At 43.1% G+C, this 27,285-nt stretch overlaps 1 protein-coding gene across 1 annotated transcript; it reads left to right on the top strand.

Annotated features, from left to right (window-relative positions):
* Positions 1–14,755: 14,755 nt before the first annotated feature.
* Positions 14,756–23,536, top strand: RBBP7 (RB binding protein 7, chromatin remodeling factor). The gene is made up of 12 exons (XM_050898122.1): positions 14,756–14,919; positions 15,250–15,394; positions 17,373–17,515; positions 17,995–18,168; positions 18,479–18,594; positions 19,243–19,403; positions 19,831–19,957; positions 20,045–20,122; positions 20,721–20,797; positions 21,257–21,314; positions 22,103–22,213; positions 23,025–23,536. Exons 1-12 carry the CDS (start codon positions 14,904–14,906, stop codon positions 23,091–23,093), a joined length of 1,275 nt encoding a protein of 424 aa, XP_050754079.1. The 5' UTR covers positions 14,756–14,903; the 3' UTR covers positions 23,094–23,536.
* Positions 23,537–27,285: the final 3,749 nt, after the last annotated feature.

The following is a 27,285-nucleotide window of genomic DNA, read 5'->3' as shown; positions in this document are numbered from 1 at the left end:
TCTTTAGTCTGGTGCCTTTTTGTTGGTGAATGTTTTTGCTCCTAGCTACATTTCCGTGAAGGTGTTTCATGGCCTTGGCATGCTATCAATTACAATTTATTAAATCCTAGGGAGGCCTTTACACACTCTTTTACCTCTCATTGAGAACAACTAACAATTTATGGGACAAAAAAATAGCACCTGTTAAATTTTGGAATGAGTGAACTTCTAGCTTTGCATTCTTCACGCAGATTTTCTAACTCAACATTTTGAAAGCTTCATTTCAAGGCAAAAATCAAATAGCACCTCCAGTGGAAAAGCCAAACTTTTTCTTAAACTGACTCCTGAGTGACTAATGGCCATGCTTCTGGAACGGATGTATGTGAGCAGCCTATCTATTCTGAACACTCTTATCAGCACTTCCAAGGAGTTTGAAAAAGCTGTGGTACAGTAATTACTGTGACAGCTTGTGTGCTTTTTCATTTAAGAAACAGTTGCAGTGATTTAAGATGTTGCCAATCCTTACTCCCCTGCCTGCCCAGCCCCAGTTATCTTTTCCAAACCTCTTACAAGTAATGTTTAAGTGTTCCTAAGCCAATATCATACGAAATCTGGAAGCTCAGCATCAACTGCCTCTCACAGTAATTTGGGTTCTGTTACGAGACTACTAGATTTCACATCAAACTGGCTGAAGGACCATTTTGCTTTACTGATTCAACAGGGGAGGATGTGGAAAATGTGGTTGTGTTCACCTCTGGCAGAAGGACAACAACAAAGAGTTGGTCAATAACAATTTATATTGTTGCAGCTATTTCTTTACTGAATGTGTATCTAAGATCTAAACTACAATTTTGCAAAACCAAAGGGAATAAATGCAGAGTTAAACTCTGCAGCTGATCACCAAATTAGTTACTGCATCAACATTTTTTTAAGTGCTATGTAATTTTAGTGACTACTAACTGGTTGCATGCTACTTTAATAAACCTAATCAAATAAACCAATCATTCAGAAGAGTCATAAAAGCAAAACTACTCCCTTTGCTCCACAGTCCTTCATTACTTGGCTAGATGCATTTGCTGAAGACAGAGCTCCACTAGACTGATTCAAGCCAGGATGAAAAATTCCATATTCCAGATGACAAAATATTTTCCATCAGGCAAAGAAATTAAAAAAAAAAAAAAAGAATGATTATCTTTCAGAGATAGATCTCTTTCATATTGGTGATTCCTGTCTTGTGACTAAAATTTGTTGGAGTTTGAACTGAATACTCTTCATTTTCAGAGATAATGAGTGTCAGTTTGAGATGGTCAATAACCTATAATAACTGAAAAAGCATCAAAACCTAGTGTGCTTAATGTTAGGAGAAAATAATGAACTATAGATTTTAAAAGGTCATTATCAAAATTTCTTCAAGTGCACTAAAAATGGACAACTTGGAAAAGGTATGAAAGGTTTCATTTTATTCTGCAGCTGACCTGACATAGTACATCTGCACCCCTAAATATATGCAGCAAGAAGAAACAACTTGGAATACATAAGTATTTGCAAGGCTTATGTTAGTCATCATGAAAGTGTTTTTGTACCCTGAGTGACCTGCTGAAAGAACTTTGAGCTTGAATGCTTGTCTTTTTTTTTCCCCAGTTACACTAATAAAAAGTATTACTTCTTCATATAAGCTTTGTATCTTCATATAAGCTGTGAGGCATGAGGTTTTCCAATATAAATAGCAAGACAAACTTAGTTAATGGTTTTGAAAGTGAAATCTGATAAATTTGGATGGAAATGTATGGCATGATTGCTTATGCAGAGTAAGAGCCGGCTCTGGTAACTCTGTTGGTCCCTTGCAAATCAATATCCTGGATTGCTGTGACCAGTTCGGATGATATTATCATACAGCTGTGTATGGCAAAATGGCTGTACAATTAGCTGAGGACGTGAATTCCTGGGAGTGTCATGCTTTGCTTTCTGCTAGGTCAGACCACTTGAGTTAAAAGTTTCAGTACAACTAGAGATAACCATTCTTGCGTGAACAGGAACTTAAAGGCAATATTCAGTAAAGTAATGCACACGAGAGTTTGGTTAGAGGGGGTACAGCCACTTTGTCACTCAGTGGTCCAGAATGGACAGAGATGACACTGTCACAGTACTGATTCTGGTGATACTGTTACTGATGAAAGCCATTACAGTGTATATTTAAGATGAAAAGATTGCACCTGATTTAGCTCATGGGAAGTATAAATTTCACATTTTTAAGCTAATTCTTCATTTCATTTGTTGTTGCTTTGTCAAAACAAGGAGTAACTTCATCTGCATGTCCCCAAGTAAAAGAACACCCCTTAACGTCTAATTAAAGGTGGTAAAGGATAGAGTCCCTGGATGTACCTGAAACCCCCTGCCAGAACCAGGGAGGGAAGAGTCCTTACTGAGAGAGATGTAGAGAACAAGAGCAGAAGACCAGGAGAAAATGAACTAACTGTATCAGTTGTTGACAACCTGACAGACAGCATCTGCAGTGGATATCATTTGCTTTAACATCAGAATCCCAGTACTGTTAGTCCCTGTTGCAGGATCAGTCATAAAGAGAATAACCTTTGCTGGCCTGAAAGCTACCGAACAAGATGCCTGTGAAAAACACAGTGATTACATCAGTCTCTAGCCTCATCTTTCTGCTACACTGCTTTCCTCCCTCTGCTTGCTGATCTAAATGCTGGTAGGAAGCACTGCTATCTTGTGCAACATTGTGTTATGGACTTACTTAATGGGTTTGTCTTTTTCTTAAGCAACATGGCACAGAAATTGTCTCACAGTTCACCCTTCAGCAAACAAACCGTAACTTGGGACATCACAAGAAACAGCATCTTTTAGCTATGGGAGCTGTGTTTCTTCCACATTCCTTTGCTTGTTCTTTCCACATCTGCTTCTTTGCAGGGAGAAATGGACAATTTTGGTGGAAAGCAATGCGCGCGCACACACACACAAACCCAAATATTTAATATCTTAAAAAAAACTAGAAATATAGCCAATTGCCCACTTCCACAGAACTCCGCAGCACTCGCTGGTGTAAAGCTTAGCTAGATATGTCTTCACCCACCTGCAGGCACAGATAGCTTCTGAGTGCTTCTAGCCTTTACCTTCCCATGAGAAAATTAGTTTGCAGCATGCTGTAACCCCTATGTGTATTTCAGCATTACTCTATGCAATAAACCAAACATTAGTTGCTATGCAGCATATTCACGAACATTTGTAAGGAGTCTCCTCCTCTTTTTCTTTTCTCTTAGTTCAGCAGCAACAACTCTGCCAAAAAGGGTTTGGGTTTTTTCTCTTTTCTTTTAACACAAATTCTCTTTGCTAGTTAGAATTCCTGAAGTGGTCAAACATGACCCTGTTAGGAGGGGTCTGGTCCAAGACCCATTGGAAGTCTGTGCCTTATGCAGAAAGATCACCTAGTAGGCATTATCAAGGTCCTGCTGCATTCTAAACACAAAGAAATGAGAATCCTGAATAGTATTGTGGCTTCCTGTACGGCACCAACTCCCAAACCAGCTTGCTGCCCAGCACTTGGCAAGAGTTCAGTGGCAGCAGCTGATTGCTTGCTTTCCTCTGGGACAGTAGCTGCTGTTATCCCAGAAAAAAAGGGGCACGCTGATGTCTAAAAAGAAGTGGCATCATGGCATATTGCCACATGCTGCCCTACCCTACTCTGAACAGGTCTTTACACAGACTTAATTTTGTATTGTTATGTGAGCAACACACTTAATGTCATTATCAGTTGCTGAGAAAAATACTACTCAACTATAAAGTATTTTGAGGATTCTATTCTATTAAAATAGTTTTATTGTCTTCATAGCATGTTTTTGAAGTCCTTTTAAGAATGAATTACAAGTGTGTCCTGCCACTTGTAACATGCGGTTTAGTATTCTTTTATCGCTTCTTAGGAGGAGGGTTCTGTGCTTTTAATTTTAGCATGACTTTTTTTTTTCCCCTTGCTATCAAGTGCCTATGTTGCTACTTATTTATATTGTATTACAAAGGCTTTGTTGAATAAATGTGCCTGGGATTTGTGGTGACAGGTGGTGAAATATGTTGTCCTTAATTCTTGTAGGAATTCAGTCCCAATGAAACTGGGATTCTTCTGTGACCACCCTCTCTGACCACCGTCTCATACATATATAAGCCTTAAGACACAGCACTACAGGAGAGGCTGTGAGTAGCTGTACCGGTCCAAGTAAAGTCTGAGGGAAGAAGCAGGTTTCACCTCACTGGGGTTCCCTGTGGTTGATTGTGAGAGCGTGCTACTTTACCCCTTAACAACTTGTGGTAAATTCTTCCCTTCCCTCTCTCTGAGTGTATGGAGACAGGGGAATGTTTCCACATTTCTGCCCACCACCTCATCTCTTTGTGTTCCACACGTTAACAGAATATTTCTCTTCTGAACTCTTCTGTAGGATCTGAAAATGTGCTAGGCTTTAATAAAACACATACAAGATCAAGACTATACTGCCCCTAGATACTTCCATTGCGGAGCCAAGTAAGTGGGGAAGAGCGACTGATGAATGACTCTATGGCCACACATGGGAAAGAGGGAAAAGTGTTGCCAAATGTCCTGTTAAAACCTGTAACATTTTTTTTTAAATTCTCACATTTCAAGTCAAAATCCCCAGAGACAGAATTTCTGACCTTCTCTATCTTTAACTGTTTGTTTCCATACGTGCCACTGCCAAAATGCTGAGTAGGCATTTGAGATTTACCTTCAATACACCATTTTAGCTTACAAGATGCTTACTGTGAATCTAGAGACTTTGTCCTGAAATAGGTGCAATTTCACTGCGAATACTAAGCAAAGCATATAATGCTATCTGAGCAAATGCCACTGAGGCATTACAGATGATAGGATATCAGCATACTTAAGAAATATAAGCAAAGAGCACTTGAAAGTCTATCAAAAAGCTGTATTCCTTTCAAAAAAAAAAAAAAAAAGAAACAAGATAACTTATGTCTACAATAAGCAAGTAGTACCATGCAATAGGAGTGGATCTGCAGAGTAAAGCAATTGGTTTTGAGGTCCCTAAATTTCTGATTTAGTTTCACTCAAAAAGAATCCAATTCATGTGCTCTGTGACCAGTCTGCGGTGTAAACCAACGTGCACTAAGTGGGGACAATCAGAAGGTTCACTTCAAAAGTTCACTCCTGGTCCAAACTAAGATGCTAATGTTAATCTCAGAAGACTCACAGTCAGGGTTCTGGAGCAACTCTTTTGGGAGGTAACCTAAATTAAAAAAAAGAAAAAAAAAGGGAAAAAAAGCATTATCTGAAAAGTTATCTACCCCTTTTTTTCCTACTTGCTTGTTTCACCTGGGCACAGCTCTCCCATAAGCATTCACAAAGCCACTTTGTGTCTCTTTCAAATTCTCTTTCCATATTATCTCTGCTACCAGGGAGGCTGCAACCATGAGAACTGCTTATTTTGCTCACCAATAATTGTCACCTTGCACAGTCCCATCTTCCTGTATCGAACTGTCTTATTCTCAAAATCTAAGAGTAAGACAGATCTTCAGGTCAATAGCTGATGTCTTCCTACGGTGTCTGTAGAGTGCTGACAGAATCAGGTGCTGACCTGTGACTGTGGTATGCAGATGTAATGATAACACATAACTAACAACAAAGCCATCCTGCATCCAACGTACTGCATCTGTGTCACTCTTCCAAAAAAGAAACCAGGTTATTCACACCCTCCTTAACCTCCCATGTGCAATGTTTTTTTAAAGTGAGAGATAGCCAAAAATGACTTCTCACACAGAAATATGTTACCATGTAGTCTGTACTTGTCTCCCTAAGCTTCAGCAAAAAAAAGGTCCTTCTTAAGAAAGAGGGCAGAGGTGTTAACAGTCATCACTGCTCTACTGTTCCCCCAATGTACCTCACAGCAGAGACTAAAGGAAAAACACAAAACAATAAAGTCAAACGTTAGCATTCCAGGCATGTGGCTAGAAACCTGAGCTAGGATTAGCAGTCAGCAGTTCTGACTCCCTAAATTACTTTGGCCAAGTTGCTTAGGCTCTGCTTACATTAGATTTCCAGCTGTATGGAGAAATAGTTCAAATATGAAAGCTTAGATTTTTCTAAAGCCCCTAGTGTTAGAGATTTCCTCAGTTGATGGATGCTCAGTCTCAGACACCATTTAAAGAGGCTCTCTGCAGTATCTCAAATCACAAGATGCTTTTAAAATTCAGGTTTTATTTAATTTGATCCAGTTGTGCCGCTTCTCAGCAAAGCAGCAATTTTGTTAAAACCTTTTTCCTTTAGAAAACCTCTTTGAAGAATATTTTAAATGCATGTCAAATAAGGTCTCAACGGTGTCCCATGATACTGGGAATCCCTGTACTCATATTTGGCTCGGTTGTCTCCAACTGAAGTCCTAGTTATATATCCCATTTATACCAGTAACTAAGTAGAAATTTTAAAGTTTTCCTCCCATGCCAGCAAATGAAAGCATGTGAATGGAGTTTTCACCTTCTTTCTCAGTTTCCTCATCTGCAGAAGACAGACAAGTGGCAGAGAGACAATACTACTGCCTGGCTGTTCAGGGAACTGAACGCTCCAGACACGGCAGTGAACTAGCAGCAAAGTGCTAAGACTATTGACTTGGGTGGCCTATGGCGCAATCTCACGATTGGTGCAAACTAATCTGAAACCAGAGCCTGAATGGAGCCATCCCTGCTCTTGGCCTTGGCCATGTGCTCCCCTTCGTGCCAGGTTTAAGACCAGGAAGACATGCAGTGAGTATGCTCAGCTTGATCATCTGGCTGAAAACCAACTCTGCTAAAAAAAATAGATCAACTAGACTGGGGACCTGATCCAGCTCCCCACTGACCACGTGAATGTTAGTGCTGACACCAGGGCAGGGGCAGAAGAGTGGCTAGCAAGAGGGGAGACCAGGTCTACTCCTATAGCATTATTATGGCCTTAGACTGGCTTAAGCTGTCCATAAAACCATGCTCTGAAACGTACTGCAAAATGGCATTAACAGCATGATGAACTTTGAACTGGCCCACAGGGAATATAAGACAGACTGCTAACTGCAGAACATGTTCAAGTACAATTCTGACCTGACAAGGCAGTGCCGCTATCTTTCTTTTCTCCCATTTCTGAACACGTGGCTGTGCCGCTTTAGCTGCAGACACCACTGGGAGTAACTAGCATAAACAGCAGCAAAGCTTATTTGCTGGATACTCCTAAGATGCTTGGGTACTGTCCTGGTTTCGGCTGGGACAGAGTTAACTTTCTTTTTAGCAGCTGGTACAGTGCTGTGTTTTGGATTTAGTGTAAGAATGATGTTGATAACACTCTGATGTTTTAGTTGTTGCTAAGTAGCGCTTATCTTAAGCCAAGGACTTTTCAGTTTCCCATGCTCTGCCAGCAAGCAGGTGTGCAAGAAGCTGGGAGGGAGCACAGCCAGGGCAGCTGACCTGAACTAGCCAAAGGGGTATTCCATACCATGGAACGTCATGCCCAGTATATAAACAGGGGGGAGTTGGCCGGGCGGCGTGGATCGTGGCTCGGGAACTAACTGGGCATCGGTCAGCGGGTGGTGAGCAATTGCATTGTGCATCACTGGTGGGGTTTTTTTGTTTGTTTTTTTTTTTTCCTTCCTCCCCCTCCTTTTTTGTTATATTCCTTTTCCTTACTATTATTATTATTATATTTCATTATTACTATTGTTAGTATTATATTTTACTTTAGTTATTAAACTGTTCTTATCTCAACCCACGAGTTTTACTTTTTTTCCCCTCTTTCCTCCTCCTCACCCCACTGGGAGGGGGAAGGGGGAAGCGGCTGCGTGGTGCTTAGTTGCTGACTGGGGTTAAACCACGACAGGTACCCACCAGTTTTAGAACTGACTGCAGAAATGTAAACAGGCACCAACCTGGTCCCAGCAGATCTTCTATCTGCCTGTTCCTTCTTCCCTTATATGATGTCCCTAACACACTGTGAATCCATAGTTAATCTGGCCCCAGCCTCTGCCTCCCAAAGTAAAAAGCTGCACAGCTGTCTTACATAACATCTATCCATTACTACATACTCTGCACAGTACTGTGGTTCTCAGTGGTTCAAAACACTTGGAAAGAAGAGAGCATATAAAATTCAAGATCTCTAGAGCTTCCAAAGACTGCACCTGAGGGTGTTCTGCCATAACGACTGAGTAAATCAAACAGAACTAACAAAGATCTTCATTACCACAGAAACTGATCAGTGAGCTGAAACAGCTTGGCACAGTTCCTGTCTCAGTGGATTCACCTCTGGGATACCCAGAACCCTGAAGATAATGCCATTATTAATTGCTTCAAGTCTCAAAAGAGTGAGAGTGAAGAACAAAGAAAGAAACCATATGGTGACCTCAGAGAAGTCTCTGAAAAAGAAAGCCAGGCAGCTCAGGTGGGGAGAGACATTCCCAAAGATTAGAAGGCAGAAGAGATCACTTTCCTTCACTGAATACTTGTAGAGGCTTTTAAGCCCTAGAGTGGAAGATGAAGAGGAAATGGATTATAATAAACATCTCCCTTTCACCTTCTTTGGCATGGAAGGCTTAGACTTCCCTGTGCTTCACGATGCTTCAGCACATCGTTGAGAGCAGCAGTTTGCCTCAACTCCTTTCCATATAACTGAAAACAGCAGCTTCTGGATTACAGTCTCCTCTGATTCCTGTGACCCAGACACTGGCTTGGAACTACCCCATTCCTGCTCCCCAAGTTCCTTCGAGATCACAGGGAGGGCAGGGCAACAAGCCACAGGGAACACCACTGAGCGAAGTGCTGGAAGCTTCAGGAGTAAAATGTCTCCTTCCATTTTATTGAAAATCCCCCTGTTGGCACTCATTTAACCATTTATACTTTTCAGAAAATAGATTGTTTGTTGTACAAATTTGCACGTCTGTTACTTCTATCAAAAAGCCAAAGTATTTTCTGCTGAGCAAAATACTCTCTGCCATTTCTTTTGATATCCCTATGGGTCTGCAGACTCCACATACAGGCAATAATCTCTCCAGGCCAGTAGGCTGCAGAACTACAGCAGACTATACAATGAAAGCACATCTGACATCCTCTTGGAAATGTATAGCATGCAAACCAGCACATATTGCAGCATTGTTTCATAACATGACCTGTTAAAAACTACTTGCATATTCCCCTGCTCCTCAGTAATTCCACCAGTTCCACTACTCTGTGCAAAATTAATAAAAGTGTACCAAGCCAGTTACGTAAATGTTGATATCTATGTCTCCAATAATTTACCTGCCATTCTATACGGAATTATTTAAAAAATGCATAGAAAATGCTAAGCAAATGCCGCAGAGCACAGAAATAGCCCAGCAAGCCTAGGTGTTGAGGGAATGCTGCCATGTCCATGGCAAGCAACAAAAAAGTGTTCAGCAGGGTTGGATTTATTAGTCTGGGCTTAGAGCAGTGTTAATGTTATTTTGGGAGGGGAAAGGCGGGCTTGTTATACGAGAACAGGCTTAGTTTGTATGTTCCAACATAAACATATTCTACATCAAAGGTAAAACACTGTATATTCCTGAATACTGAAGGAATGCACAAGACTGCCGCAGGATTGCTTCTCACTTGCCGCATGAAGTTCAATACAATCTACAATGGTGAGCTGAAAGTGTGACAAACAGTGCTAGTTATCCAAAACATGCAGATCACGAGTTCCCACTACAGCATCCCAATAGTGGGAACAATCCCACCTAGGAGGTGCAAGAGGAGTATTTATCTACAACACTGCATATAATCCGAGTGAGTCATGCCTTCCCCTAAGTACTGACATTCCTACAAATGTACTTTATTCGTTGGAAAGCGAAAGTTATCATTTGCACATGGCTATGCAGCATACATATGTTGCATATCAGGATAAAACACAGCCAAGCCCATTTAGAAGTGAACCGCCAGAGACATGCTGTCCTTAGACAAATCCCATATTGCATGTCACAGAGAACAAGAAAGTCCAAGACACCGCTACACTGCTACAGCTCAAGATTTTCTGCGACAGCAGGGTATAGGTTAGGTGTGATTTATACTGGGGAGATAATAATTGCTGGGTAAATACAAAGAAATATTGGATGAGCAGTGGGGAAAATAAACATGGTCACATTTCAAGAAACTCTGGATGTTTGCATCAATTAAACTGAGGTGTGCTTTTCTTATCTGCACGTTTGATGAAAATGATGCTTTATTCCAAACAGGCTACTGAGACTATGCAATGACAGCAAATATATTAGAAAATAATAAACGCCGAGGCTGCTACTTTACTTTTCCAATGGGCAGTTCTGAGTTTTTGTGCAAACTTGATTTTCTTTAAACAATTTTCTGACTGAGATGGTCATTCACAGTAATACCTACACCTACTTGCGGAGTTGTACTATGAACATCCATCAGCTCCTCATAATGTCTAAGAGACATAAGCTTCAGCAAGCCAGCTAATTCTTTGCAGAGTAATAAATCAGCATACATGTCTTCAAGCTGAAAATTAATAAGTGCATATAATTCTTCATAAGTATATCTGGCGATTTGAAGCACGATGCAGCACATACAATTGAGGATGCAGGAGACAGATTTTTTTTGTACTGAAATGAAAATGCAATATATCATGCTTATGTTTGAAAGAAGTATAGCTTAATAAAATAACGCTTATGATTCAAGTCACTCTTTTACTTCAACACTAATTTATCGTACATTTTACACATACTGCAAGTGATGAACAATGGCCTCGGACCGTTACTTTCCTTACAAAGTGTGCGAATCAAAGGATATGTTTTAGGTGTCTGGTCACAGATATGACCATGCTGATGAACTGCAGATAACCAACCTAAGAGTCGATGATGTGCCTTCTTTGACAGCTTGGCTTTTCCATGACAATCTCAACGGGAGAAAAGCACTTAACAATAGGATCTTTGGTGCGTGGATTTAAGTTAAAAGAAAATGTGGCTGTATGCAAGTATAATTGCTAACAAGGAGAAGAGAACTGTGCTGGTCACTTACCAATTGTTTTGATATATAGGCATGACAGGTTTTGTTCACCGAAGCTAGTACTAGTCCTGGCAGCCCATTAGAATCCAACTCGATTTGCAGATCCTAAACAGAGTCTGCAAAAACTTGTGGAGGGTCAGGGAGCAATTCCTCTCTTCGCTTAGAGTTCAGCCAAGCCCCACATGACATCATTGAAGGGCAATTTTGTTTATTGTTTTCCAAAACTAATTCACATTTTCCCCATCATATTCCAGGTAAGCTGTGGCAACAAATACTGCTGTTTACAGCAAAAGGTACAAACAGCATCCCATCCAAATGCTCACACAGGCTTGATCTTTCAAGGGGCCGTGTAGTCACCCTTCAGCGAGAGCTAACAGAGGTCACTTAAAGCCAGAAAGCCTGACAGAGATTCCTTCATCCAGCATCTGAGGTTTAAGTGATCAACGCCCTGCAACAACACCCAAGAGTCTGAAAGGTTCAGTCTTCGCTCTCCAAGGTTTTAGGAAGGCCTCAGCACTTTGTAGGAGTAGACATATACTTGGCAGCAAATACCAAAACAACTAGTAAGCGTTGCCAAAGGCAAGCTGCTAACACAGCTTGTATGATCAAGGCTCTGTGTCTGTGTTAACACACTCACTCGTGCACTCCTATGTAGCGGATTATTTTGCAGCTTCCAATTAATTTGACAAGATTCTCATTTCGAATAAGTAAGCCATGCATAGCTTTAATTCCAATTTGTGCATGTTTAAGGAGAAGATTAATATATAGTTATTTAACTTCACCAGAAGATTTCTGTTTTTCAACACTCTGACCAAAAAAGCAATGGTTCATTAGGGAAGGCTTCCTGCTTGAGGAGCTGGCTGCCTACCTCAGCCTTCTTCCCTGATTCCCATGCTACAACCTTCGGCTGCTATTACCAGCCTCTGACTCTCCAGCCTCTCCTAGACATAAACATTTTCCATAACTGGACTCCTTGTTTGAAAAACTGCAGTCCAGACCATAGAAGGCTCAGCCCATGAGGAGTGTCCTCACAGAGGGAAATCAAAAAACACCGGTCCTCATTTGGCTGCGTGTTCCCCTCTCTCCCGCCACTATCTCTAGCTGAGCACAGTGAGCTCCACTACAGAGCTCATTTCCTCCCCTTCTGGGACTTGAGGCACATAAGCCTTAGTGATACAGGATTCATCTCCCTGAGTTTAATACTGAAGCAAGAATTCATCTTAAGCCTGTAAGTTACAACATGGTAAGAAAAGCCATGCAATTTGGAGGCACAAAGTTCCTTTGAATCTTTAGGGGGATTTGGGAGAATCTAACCTGATTCCGAACTGCCTCTGTTTCCCTTATGCTGCTAGAAAGTGTTACTAGCTGCCAGAAGGATCTACCCTGGTTAAGGCTGTTACCTGTGGCAAGCACTGTTCATTTAAGCTGAACTGAAAGCAGTTAAATTAAATGGTCTTTTGGTTAGTGACAGCTGAAACGAGAGAATAGAAAGGCTGGGCAGGCATGGTAGCAAAGCCATACATTTGATTTGTATGTGACTGCATAAACGACGCTGTGTCACTCGCCACAGTAGTCAGACGATACCACTGACCCTATTAGACAACAACAGAATTTAAAACTCAGACTGACTGATATTATGTGACTGAGGATTCGATAATGCAGTTCAGCGTCTTCCATGCCCTAAGTGCAACTAACAAATAGTCCAAGCATCCATTTCTTCTAGAAAATTAAGCAATGTTCTGTTATCTTCAGCACCATTGCTGAAAAATAGTAACTATTCAGCTGTGGCCTCTGTAACCATTTTCACTTACAGATTTCTAGTTGTAAAGAGGGATTAGTATCTAAGTTTTTAATATAATTTAGGGCTTATTAGCTTAGACATACTAAATACAGGTCAACCGCCATTCTTTGCTGCTCAACTTAAGTTTGTTTCAAATGCAGACAGGCCGCCTGGTAGCTGCTGGATCTCCAAGAAATTTCCATTTTACCGCCAAAGCCCCAAACCTCCATATACCACGGAGCACGGATCAGAGAAACGTGCTGCCACGGCGAGAGCCCCCGCAGCCCCCACGCCGGGGGCTGAGCGGTGCCCTGCCCTGCATGGCTTGCCCCGTGGCCCACGGCTGGCTGCCCAGCACCGCAGCAGCCCTGCATGGCCGGCTGCAGCACCGTGCACCCCCGCTCCCCCCGGCCCCTCAGGGCTCCCCAAAGTTTCCTGGATGTAGCTGCCTGTGCTTGTTTCTGCGAGGCTAATCTCTAGTCTTCATTCATGCCAGGATCATTTTTTTAACTGACGTTAAAGATGTGGGCTGTTCTTTCCTCTTTTAATGGCTAAATTATTGTAATTTCTGATGGGTGGAAAGGGGTATCCTGCATTTTGTGTTTTGGACGCTTCCGTAGAAACAGCAATTTGTTCTCATTTCCCTCTCATTGACTGCACTGCCCGTCCTTTCTGAATGTACCCTGGGTTCTGTTCATGAAAGCTAATGAATAAGTAATAATAAAACTACTGCTGTTTCCCAATTTCTACTTCCAATGTGCAATGACTGATGCCCTATTTGCTAAATCTGCCGCAGAGCAGCAGTAACAAGTAGGGTAGCTTAAGGAGGAGGGCCAGAAGAACGTTTTTGTTCTTCACCCACTCCTGAGTGTTTTGGGGATTTTAACACCTCTAGAATCTTGAATTTTCATTTTATCCCTGTGCAAGGAAGACGAGTGTAAATGATACTCGTGGATAGCATTGTGGTACTCTGATCTTCCACAGCAGCACTGACGGGAGTGCTTCCCAGTGTGGCTTGTGGCGGCACCACGTTCCGGGCATCACCGTCCGTGTTATTACCGGGCGGGGAGCGCCGGTGCTCTGGTGCTCTCTGCGGTGAGCGTGCCTGCCCCCGAGGGCACCGTGTGGCCTGGCGGTACAGTCCAAGCAGCGAAACTACTTCTTAACCCCGCTGTGGTGTGCGTGGCTCCGTACAGCTTGCGTAGCGGCCTCTCAGCGGCACCGACGCCCTCCAGCTAAGCTGGGATTTTGGGGCAATGGCAAAATTTTGGTGAGCAGATCACGCTCATCAAACCCATCCACCCCTGAGCCTCGGCGGTACGAGCTGAGCTTGCTCCGGGTGCCGTGAGGCAGCTTCTGGAACGGGCGGGCAGGTCGCTCCGTAGCGCCCTTGAACTGGGGTGAAGCAGCAGGAAGCCCGTTTGCTAACTCCTGCTCCAGAACCCTCGGCGGAGCTGCTTTACCTATAGCCCCACCTCGCGGCAACAGCGCGGCCAGGCCGACCCGCCTTCCCCCAGCCCGCAAACCCCGCGCGTCTGCGGCCGCCTGGCTCCTCCTCGCCCCCTCCGCTCCGCTCCGCCCCGCCCCGCCCCGCCCCGTAATCCCGGGGCCGCGGCACGGACGCGCCCCGGGAGTAGCGTCAGCCCCCTCGGGGCCGAGTCCGGGCGCTCCCGGGGCAGGGAAGGCGCTGCGGCACCCGCACCCCCCGACCTTGCGCCTCTCTCTCCCCGCCCGCCCTCTCAGGGGGCTCCTGCGCGCTCCCGGCCGTTAGGGCGGCCCCGCCCCGCCCCGCGTGCGATCAGCGCGCGCCAGCGCCTGATTGGAGCGCCCCGGCCGCCCCGCGCGCGCGCGCGCGCCCTCGCGGCCCTTCCGCCCACTCCATTGGCTGCCGCCGTGAGCGGTGGTGCCGCGGGCCCGCTGGCAGCGCTTGCGCGGTGGCGCGAGGCGCGGGTTAGAAGTCGGGAAGCCCGCCCGCCCGCCCGCGCGCGGCGGGGCGGTGGCAGCGCCGTTGGGGCCCTCAGCGGCGAGGCCCTCAGCGGCGGCCCTCGCCCTCCGCCTTCGGCGCCGTTAGCCGTTGCTTCCTGCGCTGCGTCTCGCCTCTGCGCGCAGGCGCACACCCAAAATGGCGAGCAAGGAAGGTAGGAGACCCCCTCCTCCCTCTCCCCGGCTGGGTGGTGGGGTGAGGACGCGTGTGCCCGAAGGGCGAGAGGGGCGCGGGTGGCGTGGCGGGGCTGAGGCGCTCCGCGCTTCCTCTCCAAGGAGCTTCCGACGGGGTGGTAGCGGGGGTGGGGCGGTTGCAGTTGTCCTCCCGCCGGCCGGCCCTGAGGGCGCTTCGGGACCCCCTCTCCTACCTCGCCCCCTCTCTGGTATAGCCCCGTACCGTGGCGGCGCTCCCATCCCACCCCCCGCGCCCCGGTTCAGCGGCAGCAGGCGCCGAGTCCCTGGTTCATATCTCTCCCTCCCCGCAGTGCTGGAGGACACGGTGGAGGAGCGCGTCATCAGCGAGGAGTACAAGATCTGGAAGAAAAACACCCCCTTCTTGTACGACCTGGTGATGACACATGCTCTGGAGTGGCCCAGCCTCACGGTGCAGTGGTTGCCTGATGTGACCAGGTGAGAGAAAGGAAGAGAGACCTGGAAGGTGCCAGGGAGGCACAGAGCTCAGCTGCTGATTTGCTTCGTTTGCAAAGCAGGAGCCGAGGCTGTGTGCAATTGCTTGTTTCACTGCTTTTTCTGTCTCTGTTAGCCATGTCTGCTAAGTAGCTTGAGGATAAAAACCATGCAAGACAAGAATAATTTGGGTTAGACTCCTCTTTGTAGGCTTGTAACACTTTATTTTGCTTACAACTTCAAAAATCCTTTGGGTATGCAGAAGCTTTGGGGAAAAAAGTCACAACTTGATACTTCACAGAACTCTAGCGTAGCCTAGCAGAAGATGTCGTGAGGTGTGGGGAGAGAAATCTTTCTTAATTTATTCATATATAAGAGACCTAACACTCTTCTATCGTTAATTCTGATCAGAGAAATCTATGTACTAAATTAGCTTTTTCTTCAAGACTGTTTTTCCTCATGTGCGCTACAGATTACTATTCTGTAGAAGCTATAGTGTCTGTCTGATTTTTTTTTTTTAAGTCTGGACTTATTTGAGAGAATATTGTTCTAAGACTGGTGCTTCACGTCCTGGTTCTGTCCCTGGCTCACTGTTGACTTCACATATTTTTAATTTTCCCATTCTTCCACCTCCCCCTGAAAACTGTGGGCTCACTGCTTAATTTCTTAAAGAATTTTGAAGATGGGGATAGATTTTGTTCATATGCCAGCTACAATAGAACTTAAATTGTCGCAGTAACCACTCAGGGCTCCATTGAGGTAGTGGACAAGGACTGGGTCCCTCATGTTGTTGTAAACTGGATACAGCTAGGTTTTAAAATAGCTTATGTGTAAAGTTCATGCGATAATCAGAGGATGGTCTCTTTCATCTTTAAAATTCCACCTTACATATGTGATGTTATACTTGGTGGTTACATGATCACTTAATTTTGTGTACCAGAATGTTTGGGGAAGATGTTGAGAGATGTGAGCTAACTAGTCGTGGCATGGAGAAAATGAAGTGGGGATGTGAGGGTGTGGAGCCCTTATGAGGAACACTTCTGCTTGCCTCGTATTTTGCAGATTGACTTAATGTTCAGTTTAAAACCTGGTATTTCCAATTATCCAGTGTCAAAATATGTAAGCCATTTAAGGCAAGGACTGTCTCTTTCTATGGCACCTGACATGATGGGACACCTGTTCCTGATGCAAGTAAGTGTGTGTGCATTGTGTGTTTTTTATTTTGTTTCGTATTTTTCTTCCCCCCTCAAAATGTATGGTGATGCCTTGGAAGTGGTGTAGTAATACCTACAGTGGTTTATGATTGCCCTAATGATTCCTGCTTGCTTGGATTCAGACAGCGTAATTAGTTTGTTGCTTTCAGGAATGCAGAATTTGCTTGGTTTTGACTGTTCAATTTTTTCCTTTCAGAGATAAATGGCACTGTCCATCCAGCCTTTCACTTATTGCTAAATATTGCATTTAACTGCCAGAAGAGAAATTTGGTTCTAGTTAGCTAGGATTTGTGCAGTGTTTAAAAATGAGCTTCTGAAGTAAAATAATAACTGGTAAAAGCTTCTAAGAGAAGTAACTAAAACAGGTTGCCAGTTGTCCTCAGTATTTGTGTTTTATAGAAAGTAGTATTGATTGATTTCTAAATCAGTACTGTGCAACTGCTAGGGGAATTAAAGACAGAAGTAGGTATTAGTGTCACCTTTAACTACTGTGCAAATTGTAGTTGTCCCTTTCAAGCCACAGTGGCAATGTTTACGGACTTGCATTGTCACTTTAGCCTTGCTGGTTGTGTCTTTGGCTTGCTTATGTCAGAGTCTAGTTCACTTTATTGCACAAGTCTCTTGTGACGAAGGAAAGGATCTCTTACGTGAGTCTCTTTTTTCTAGCTCCCTGAAGAAGTTTGGATCTTGAATGTTATTGATACTAGCTCTCAAACTTCTGGAACTGAGCACTTAGTTTTATTCCATGCATTTATTATTCTAAACAGGCCAGAAGGAAAGGATTACGCTCTACACTGGCTGGTTTTGGGAACACACACGTCCGATGAACAGAACCACCTGGTTGTTGCAAGAGTCCAGATTCCCAATGATGATCAGTTTGATGCTTCTCAATATGACAGTGAAAAAGGAGGTGGGCAGCGCATGCATTCTTAAGATTATGTTTTAGCAGTAGCATTAATAAGTGTCCTGCCCAATGGTATTCTGACTTTCTGTTAAATACTAAAGCTGACATATACTTTTCAGTTCATACTAATTCTAGATCATTAATAGTGACTAAAAAGAGGAAACTTCTTATTTCAGAATAATTTAGGTAACGTTATGATGTACAATCCCTACTAGCATTTCTACCAGCTCTGTCCGTTGTGGTGAAAACTGATATCCATCTGTCTCAAATACAAACTCTTTTAGAGCTTTAGTTTCTATTGTAGAGGATTCAAAATATCTAATGTTAATACTGTTGTGCCACATGGTGCTAGTCTTTCATAATCTCTATTGTATTATGATAAGATGCTTACCACTGCCTCTTGGAGTGGAGGAGCTGCGTGAAGTGCTGTTTAACCTGTTTAAAATAGTTGATGTGATAAATCGACCTTTTTCTGACAAATGTAGAGTTTGGTGGCTTTGGATCTGTGACTGGCAAAATTGAAACGGAGATTAAAATCAACCATGAAGGTGAAGTAAACCGTGCTCGTTACATGCCGCAGAATCCCTGCATCATTGCTACAAAAACACCGTCTGCTGATGTGTTAGTATTTGACTACACTAAACATCCTTCAAAACCAGGTGGGTCAGACTCCTTGAAGTTAAGCAAAATGCCTCTTGTCGTTGAAGGGTAAACTTGTATTTAACTGCAATTAGGAGGAGGGGTGATGGGCTCTGGAATCCAAATAAGACCACCCATATCTTCGATGACTTTAACTGCCTGGTTATGCTCAATACCATAAGCGAAACTCCATACAAGCAGCGTTCTCCTATGAGGCTGATGTATGAAATACCCTTATTGCAACAGAAACAAAGTTCTTAGGTGATAATGATGCTCGTATGGATTGATGTGCAAGGTGAAGCCAAATGGAAGGAATTTCCTCTCTTTCAGACCCAAGTGGAGAGTGTAATCCTGACCTTAGATTAAGAGGGCACCAGAAAGAAGGCTATGGCTTGTCATGGAACTCAAATTTGAGTGGACATCTTCTCAGTGCATCAGATGATCATGTAAAAACCACATCTTTTCTCCTACTTAAAAAAAATAACCAAACCAACCCCTCCCTAATTTATGCTGTAATAGATAATTAGAGAAAGACTGAGTGACTGAAGCTGTACATTGTTATGTGAGGAAGCTCTCACATATTTTAATTATATTTCTAAAGGCTGTCAGTTGACTTCAGGCTGTAATCAACAACCAGTTTTTTGTAACATTCTCAGTGAAGTAAGAGCAGAATGTTTTTATAGTTGTCTGCTGAAAGAAATTGTTGTGTAACAAACCTTTAAACTGGCTTGGGTCTGAGACCATAAATTAGTAAGACCCTCAAAGATCAGTTGGACTAATAGCTAACAAATTTCTGTGTGGGCTTTAAAAGTGAAACACAAGCTACTGAAATAGGGATGCTTTTTGTAAATTGCTTTTGTGACCCTATAAATAGTCCTTGGGCCTTGAATTTGAAGAAAACTGATTGATAACTTAAGTCAGCTGACTTCTAACTTACGGCATATTAAGTGTTCCTTTTCAAAAAACAAAGAACTGTTTCAGGGGCAGGAGTGTCATCTCTCTGTTTATATGTAGAATGTGATTTTTTTTTTTTTTTTTTTTAAGATAACACTGTTGAAGTCCACATAACAATAGAATATGACTCTTATTTACAGACTGTGTGTTTATGGGATGTAAGTGCTGGACCAAAAGAAGGCAAAATTGTTGATGCAAAAGCAATCTTTACTGGACACTCTGCAGTAGTAGAAGATGTGGCATGGCATCTGCTCCATGAATCTCTGTTTGGATCTGTCGCTGATGATCAGAAGCTTATGATGTAAGTTGGGGTGAAGCGGTTTCTGGATAGTGCCTGCTGTGTGCTGTCAGTGGACCAGTCCAGAGCACTTAGATAAAAAAAGTCTGAATTATGGAATGGTCTAATGTAGTTCTTTAGTGCAATCAACTATAGTAATGCTGCAGAATCACTGAAATCCGCATGTCATTTAATGTGTTCACATCGTTTGAAAATAAGATGTAATTAATACGTATATCAGCTTCCTGGTGTGAACTGCTCACGTACAACAGACACAAAATCCTGAAAGGTTTTTGAATAAAATCTGTAGCTTCAGACTTAGGTTTAGTAATAATGTAGTCTCTTAAACTAATGTGTAGTGAAAAAGAACCTCCTGTGAAAACTTATGTTTGTTCACTCTCTCTCTCTCCTCCCTGCCCCTCACTCTCCCCCAAACCCTTCATTGCAACAGCTGGGACACAAGATCTAATACTACGTCCAAGCCAAGTCATTCTGTAGATGCTCATACAGCCGAGGTCAACTGTCTGTCCTTCAACCCTTACAGTGAGTTCATTCTAGCAACTGGTTCTGCTGACAAGGTATTTACTTGTGCATACTTTATAAGTATTTTCGATGACAGTTCTATAGCCATTATAGCAAAAGTGATTTCTTGTTACTTCTCCCAGACGGTGGCTCTATGGGATCTTCGAAATTTAAAATTGAAACTCCATTCTTTTGAGTCTCATAAAGATGAAATTTTTCAGGTGGGTAAACTTTTCTCACAACCCATAACAAAATCTGTAAGAGTACTGACTAGGACAAGAACATGTAAATTTTCCTATGGTGACTGACCACAATAATTAAAGGTCTGTTAAACATTAAATAGTGAATTTTGGTTCAACGAATACAGACAGTACCACGTAGTTTCTTTCTGCCTTTCCCCACTTGACTCTGAAGCAAGTAGTCTACAACTTACTGCTAAAAAGATACTGGGAGCTTGCAACTACCCTCAGTACAGGTAGAAGGTTTCTCTAAAATGTCCTGCTGTGGACAGGACTTGGGTTCAAATCTAATATTGTGAACTGTGCCTATTTAGTAGGTGCAAGTAACAGTGAATTTTAGACAACTAAATTTCATGATATGGTAGATCTGTAATAGTGAAATAATGTTGGCTGTTCAATCTGGGAAATCTTAAGAATTTAGAGCACTCTATTTGAGCTATAGGACATCCTTTTTGCTGGAAGAAACTGATGTATTGAGTCTAGTTGTTGAAAGTTAGTGGCCAGGTGCTGGTGGTGGTTATTCAGGATATGCTTTAGAAATCAGTAACTCTGCTCCAGTCAAGTTGTTTTCTTTCAATAGGTTCACTGGTCTCCTCATAACGAAACAATTCTTGCTTCAAGTGGTACTGATCGTCGGCTTAATGTATGGGATCTGAGGTGAAGAGCATTTCCTTTCTTTTAGTATATATGAACAGACAGTAAAAAAAAAAGGCTGCAGACCTACTTTATTTGGTAGACTTGATTTGTACTGTTCTCTAGCCTCCCTTGTTGCTTAACTCGGACCTGGCCTTTCAGGTATACAGTAGAAGCAGCACAGTATGTGTGTAACATTCTAATGTTACTTCTCTGCAAGGATTTCTTGCTGATAGAATTGTTTTCTGTTGTCTTTAGTAATAAGTGATTTCTGCCTCCATGTGCTTCACGAGTTAGATTCTATTTCAGTAATGATTACGCCAAACAGTTGATGTTTTGTACCTGAGGCTTACAGTTATTTGACAGTGAGAAAAACCAATAGCAAAAGCAAATACTGGAAACAAAGGCTAGGAACTGTTAACTTAAGCTGATATAGGATGCAATTTTCATTATTAATAAAAAGTATAAACTACTTTCTTACAGTAAAATTGGAGAAGAGCAGTCTGCAGAGGATGCAGAAGATGGGCCTCCTGAACTGCTGGTATGCTTTTGTTCAGGTTTCAATCTGCTGACATGCTATATGGCAGTATGATGCCTCATAACTGTGTGACTAGAACTGCAGCAGTCCTTAAATCTTTTCACCTCCTCAATTTTCAGTCCATAGCTCTAACTTACAGTAGGCTTCCTCCGTTCAATTCTGAAGGTAGTGATTTTTTTCAAAGCTGTTCTGGACATGATTTACACGTCTTTATTGTTGAATATATTTACAGTTTCGGCCATGTGCTTGTCGGTACTCTTCTATAACTGAATGCGTGTAAAGCCAAGGCCTCAAATTGTTTATCTTGCATTAAACCAGTTAGGTCCCATATAGATAACCTTACTGATGTAGAAAGTACAAAGGCTTAAGTTTTGTTTTGCGTCCTCAGGAAACAATTAAAAATGCTTATAGTTTGGTTTCCCTGTTTCCTGTGTAACTGTGTAAGTGCTCATATAGTTAGATGAGGTGATGGATATAAAATATGGCTGGATTTCACAGCCCAACCTTGCATGAAGTAGCACCATTTTGAGCACGTTAATCAGTTGTTGCTATAATAATATGAACTGTCGTGTTAAATGCTGTCTCAGCAGTTGCAGCCGTGTCCATAAGCAATGAATGGAAAGCGCTGTTTCACACACACCTTCCTTACGTCTGTATTGTGAATCTCTAGTAGCAAGTTTTTCTTTGTGTAGTCATCAGCATGATGAATTTAACTTCTGAATCTTGGGTTTTAACAGATTTCTCTCTAGAGATGAAATGGCTTACTGAAGCTTGTGGGTTTTTTTTAACAGTTTATTCATGGAGGACACACTGCCAAAATTTCAGACTTCAGTTGGAATCCTAATGAGCCTTGGGTAATCTGTTCTGTCTCGGAGGACAACATAATGCAGATATGGCAAATGGTGAGTGTCACAACAGCCCTTGAGTTGCTCTGAAGCTTGTTGCATAAATGAAACTGAAATGGCTTGTTCTTCTTAGGGTGGCTTGTGCCTTCAGTGACTGAAAGTAGTTTATCCCCTGTACTCCCTACACTTTGATTGGAGAGTAAGACTTTCAAAAGAAAACAAAGACTAAACCAACCTGAATACATGCAACTGCTAGCTAATTCTTGACTCCAAGTCTTAGGTACTAGTTAGTATTAAGAATAAATGTGGCAGTTGTGAACTTATGTCCAGTACTAGCCAAGATTTACTCTTTCCTCCCTCCCCTGCATGTTGACTGTGAAGCAAGATGCCTTTTAACTCTCCAGTTAGTTCATACTGTTTTACATTACAGGAATTTGATGAGTTATCTTATAAATTTGCAATAAAGTCACTTGGGAATAATTTAAGTTAAAAAAATGTAACAGACTTAAATGTGCGTCACAGGTTAGGCTTTCGGGTTTTTATACCTGTGCTTTAACTTGTTTGTGTGTTCAGACTGAGGTTGAAATAAGTCCAAATAAAAGGTTCATGGTGAGGGTAATGGTTAAATGGCTAATGCTTATGCTGCTGAAATAAAACAATGCGAGGAGACAACTGCTGAAGTCTAGCCACTGTGTGCACGTTCCTAAATTTGGCTGCCCTTTAAGAAGAGGCAGGGAGAAAGTCCCTTTAAGGAGGGGATGATGTCTGTGCCTTCTTGGTATTACCATTTTTTTTCTGTATAAAGTGTAGAAGATTGTTTAAAAACAATTGTGTCTACCATTTGTAATGTGATATTTTGTGTCTTTAGGCAGAAAACATTTACAATGATGAAGAACCAGATATAGCAGCGGCTGAACTGGAGGGTCAAGGAACGTAACTTTTCTTCCTTAAGGAAATACTGGGTGTGACATAGTAATATAATTTGACTACTGTATACATTAAAAATAAAAGCCCCTAAAAAAAACCCAAAACCCAAAAAACAAGCACTGGGCCGAAGCATTACATCAAAATGAGAATATTCTTAATCGGGCACAAAGAGCTTGTATAGTCAAGTTGTCATGGGATACCCTTGGTTATTTGGGCACTTTGAGCTATTGTATACTGTACAGCAATTAGCCTTTAGGGAAAATAAGAATGACTTAATACCTATGTCTATATTTTTAAACAAACTTAGTGGCTTCCTGTAAATACAACAGTCAAATCCTCACTCTTTCCACACAGAAAGTGCACAAAAAAAAAAGTTTTTATTAATATGTAAAAAGAGCTTTTCACTTTTACACAACAGTTTTGGATTGGCTTTGCATAAATAAAATTTATTAAATAGAATGTTTGGCGTGTTTAATGTCCGTTGGCATAAGGGGAATGCCTTCTTGCCTGAATATAATTTTAATTTCTGCGTGGTAATAAAGATGTGTAGTTCTTAGTTTATAACTTACCCCACAATTAAACGTCTGGGGAGATGTGAGTTGTCTTGATGCGGAAAAACGTGGAATAGATAGCTCGGTTCCTTCACAAACGGAATGGGTATAGAAAGAGGTTTGGGGAATCCATGGGGGTGACCAGTCAGACTCCTGTAAAGTTCAAGTATAAATCTTGAGCAGACTCAAGTAAGTGTTGAGTTGGGTTTTGGGTTTGGGTGGGGTTTGGGTGGTTTTTTTTTTTTTTTCCCCTGGCATGGTGGTGGAAGCACTGTCCTTTGACCTTTTCTTGTCTTAGGTGCTAGGATGGCAGTGCATTCTCGGTGAACTGGTGTCGCCTGTGTTTAGTTAGAGCCCTCCTGTAGCTTTTTTTGATTGAAATGGTGAGGCAATCAGGGAGGTGTCTGAAACGCATGAGTATCTGAACAAATACAAGACATTTGTACGTTTGTACAGTTTGCTTCTAAACCTCAGGCTGACTGAAAAGTTGGAGAATTTGGACCATGTAGAAGTAAAATATCTCTGTATTTATCATGGTTCTATGGACAAGTTACGGATCACCTTGGGAGCTGTCAGTCAGACAAATCTAAGTCGGTGTCTAACTTGAGTTTAAATTAAAGCTTTTAGTTACTTAAGACAGGCCTGAATTAAACGAATTGTTGGCTGTCCTGATCTTTCTGCTCAAGCTGAAAAAAATAGATGACTTTGGTGACTGATACTGAAAATGTGATTTTTGATGTTGAAAATGTTACTTCCCTTGATGCATATCTTGCTCTTGTCTTTACTTGAATTTTAACAAGTTAGTAGGCTACTGGGCTCAAGCTGCGTATCTTAAGCTGCCTGTACCGGGTCTGGCTGGGATGGAGTTCACTTCCATCCAAGAAGCAGATACGGTGCTGTGTTTTGGATTTATGGCTAGAAGGGTGTTGATAATGCACCTGTGTTTTGGCTGTTGCCGGGCAGTGCTTGCACACCACCTGGGCTGGGGGTGGGCGCGAGGTGGGGAGGAGACACAGCCAGGGCAGCTGACCCCAGTTGGCCAAAGAGGGATATTCCTTACCATAGGTCGTGCTCAGCAATAAAAAATGAGGTAGAGGGAGAAGGGAGCCCTCCTTGGTGGCCGTTGCTTGGAGGCTGGCAGGGCATCATCGGCCTGCTGCTGGGAGGTGGCAAGTGATTTCACTTTTTTTTTTTTTTTTTTTTTTTAATCCTTCCCCCTTCTCTCACCCACCTATTAAACTGTCTTTCACCTCTACCCACGAGGTGTTTTCTTCCCATTCTCTCCCCTGTCTTGCTGTGGGGAGGTGTGAGTGAGCAGCTGTGTGGGTGTTCACCTGCTGGCCAGGGTCAGCCCACCACACTCTCATTCATGAATGGAAAGCTGCTATTTGAGGTAAGTATTTCTGTCTTTTAGGGGTGAGAGTTGAATGGATAAGAGTTCCGATTTAGCTCCTTTCGTGTTCTGTGTGGGAATTCGGTAGGCTGGACACTCCCTAGGTCTAGTAGACCGGCGTAATGTTACCTCCCATTCTTAAAAGTGTTGATAACTAACGGGATGGTGGGAACGAACAAAAGATGGGAGCTACTTCACTTTCATGAGACGAGTACCGGGCACTAGTACTGTAGTATTGATGAATGTTCAGCCAAAGCTAGCCCTTTCCAGGACAGAGGTGGCAGTTGTTAGCTGGAACTTGACTCTTAGACGTCTGTGGTTCGGCGTTGTGTTCCTCGCGAAGGTGCTCACCTGTGTGTCGCTGAGAGGACCAGCTCCCTTCCAGCATGCCCCCTCCGGTCGTCGTCCACAGCAGACGATCCCTCTGCTGGTGCTGCGAGGGAATGGCGATGAAGCTGTGGAGCCAAAGGCTGTTGCTAATTTCCCTGTTTACTGTTTGGCTCACGGTCGTTCAGCTGCAAGAGTCAACATCTGTTGACAAAGCCTGGGTACATGTAAGCAGGCCAGCAGTTTTCCTTGCCTCGCAGGAAGGGCTCCGCAGTGATACCTAAGGGGAACTCCGGCTGCTCTGGAAGCTAGTTTAATTTGCGAGTGACAGCAAATGATAAGCATTAAACATGCTGAACTCAGAGGTGGCTTTTGGTCAGGTCCTACTTCCTTTTGACATTCATTCTGACATACGTAGCTCATGAAAAGTAGGAAATGAAGAGGTCAATGGCCTGACTGTTACTGGAAAAACAAAAGTGCTTCCCAGAGCGCACGGTGGTGGCTCTTCCTGGCACAGGTACGGCTGTGGGCTGTTACACACACGACCCCTCCCGCTGCTGGTGCTCTTCAGTGCTGACTTCAAGGAGACCTACTGGCTGCTTTGCACCGGCATGTACGGTGCAGTTCTTCCCTGTAATTAGTGATTTCAGCTTTGTGTGTCTGTTATGGTTGGGGTTGTTTACTACTAATTGCAGCTCTCTTCTCATTGCTCTTCTTATGCTACTTGTTTTTCATTCCCTGCCTGCTGTTACCAGGACCCTCTGCTTTGTAAGCACTGGCTCATCATGCATAGACATGTCTCCTTCCACACCTTTTTCCAGAACGGTTCCTCTAAAAGTGACGCAGGTAGGTGCAAAAGCACATGAATATCCCTGTGGAAGGCTGAGATGCTGTTGGAGTTTAGCAGGTAGGCGGCAGCTGGAGAGGATGTGCTAAACAGCATGAAAGGTCAAAGCTGCTGAAGGACAGCTAGGCCGCTACCTGATGAGTCGTGCTTCAGTCTAGCTGGTGCTCATGGGTGTAAAAACACTAAAACGCCGTGTCCAGGAAGTGGAGACGAACGCGTTCTCTTAAGCGAGTTTTTAGTTTGACTAACAGATACATGGGGCAGGGGGGGCTGCTGCTGAAGGGAGCGGCCTGGCCTGAGACAGCCAATGCAGCTGCCGTGCTAGCCGTTTCTGTCCCCGACTGTCCAGCTTGCTCACTGACTCCAGAAACATCTCGGGGCCCCCTCAGGAAGCTGGAAGCTGGTGACTCGGTGTTAGAGGCCCTTGTGATAGACTGGCCCTGTAACTTTTACTTCAGCTTCTCTGAATTCATTCCTGTCGGAAACAGGGTCTCCTGCAGAAGGCAGAACGCCTGCCGAAGCACTGCCCTGCCTGGCAGGACCCAGACAGACTGCTGCTTGTTCACTCATAAAAGCCTAAAGCCATTCTGGTTTTTTAATGACCTTGTTTTTGCATCCCAGTTACCTGCATAAAGTTAAATTACTGCAAAAGCATACCTATCTGACTAGCGGCGTACTGTCAAGAGAAATTTTAGCGCTGATACAATGCTATTGTATAGACCCATCTAACTTTTAAAATAAAAAATAAGTGGTTGTCAGTGTTCCTGATTACTGAAATGCCAAGAGCTCCAAGCTGGACCTCTGTGAGTCACTCACTGGTGGGTACCTTCAACATCCCACAAAGCCCTGCCACTTCCCTGTAGAGCATCGAAGAGTCAGCTAGCTGGAGCTTTGGGGATGCACTTGGTACCCGCTCTCGTACGGCTGAAATGCAGCAGGATGGGATAATTTATTATGGAACAAAATAAGAGCATAATTTCATTATCTTTAATATACTTGTAGTTCAAAGTGCTGCAGTAAGTACAGCCTCTGTACTGATTTCTTTTCCCCGAGTCTGAATTGTCTTTCACAATATATGTGTGCA

This window comes from Gymnogyps californianus, chromosome 1 (genome assembly GCF_018139145.2).
Source record: "Gymnogyps californianus isolate 813 chromosome 1, ASM1813914v2, whole genome shotgun sequence".
NCBI classification, from domain to species: Eukaryota; Metazoa; Chordata; class Aves; order Accipitriformes; family Cathartidae; genus Gymnogyps; species Gymnogyps californianus.
Note: the sequence above shows the minus strand (reverse complement) of the source record. Positions and strands in the feature narration are given on the sequence as shown.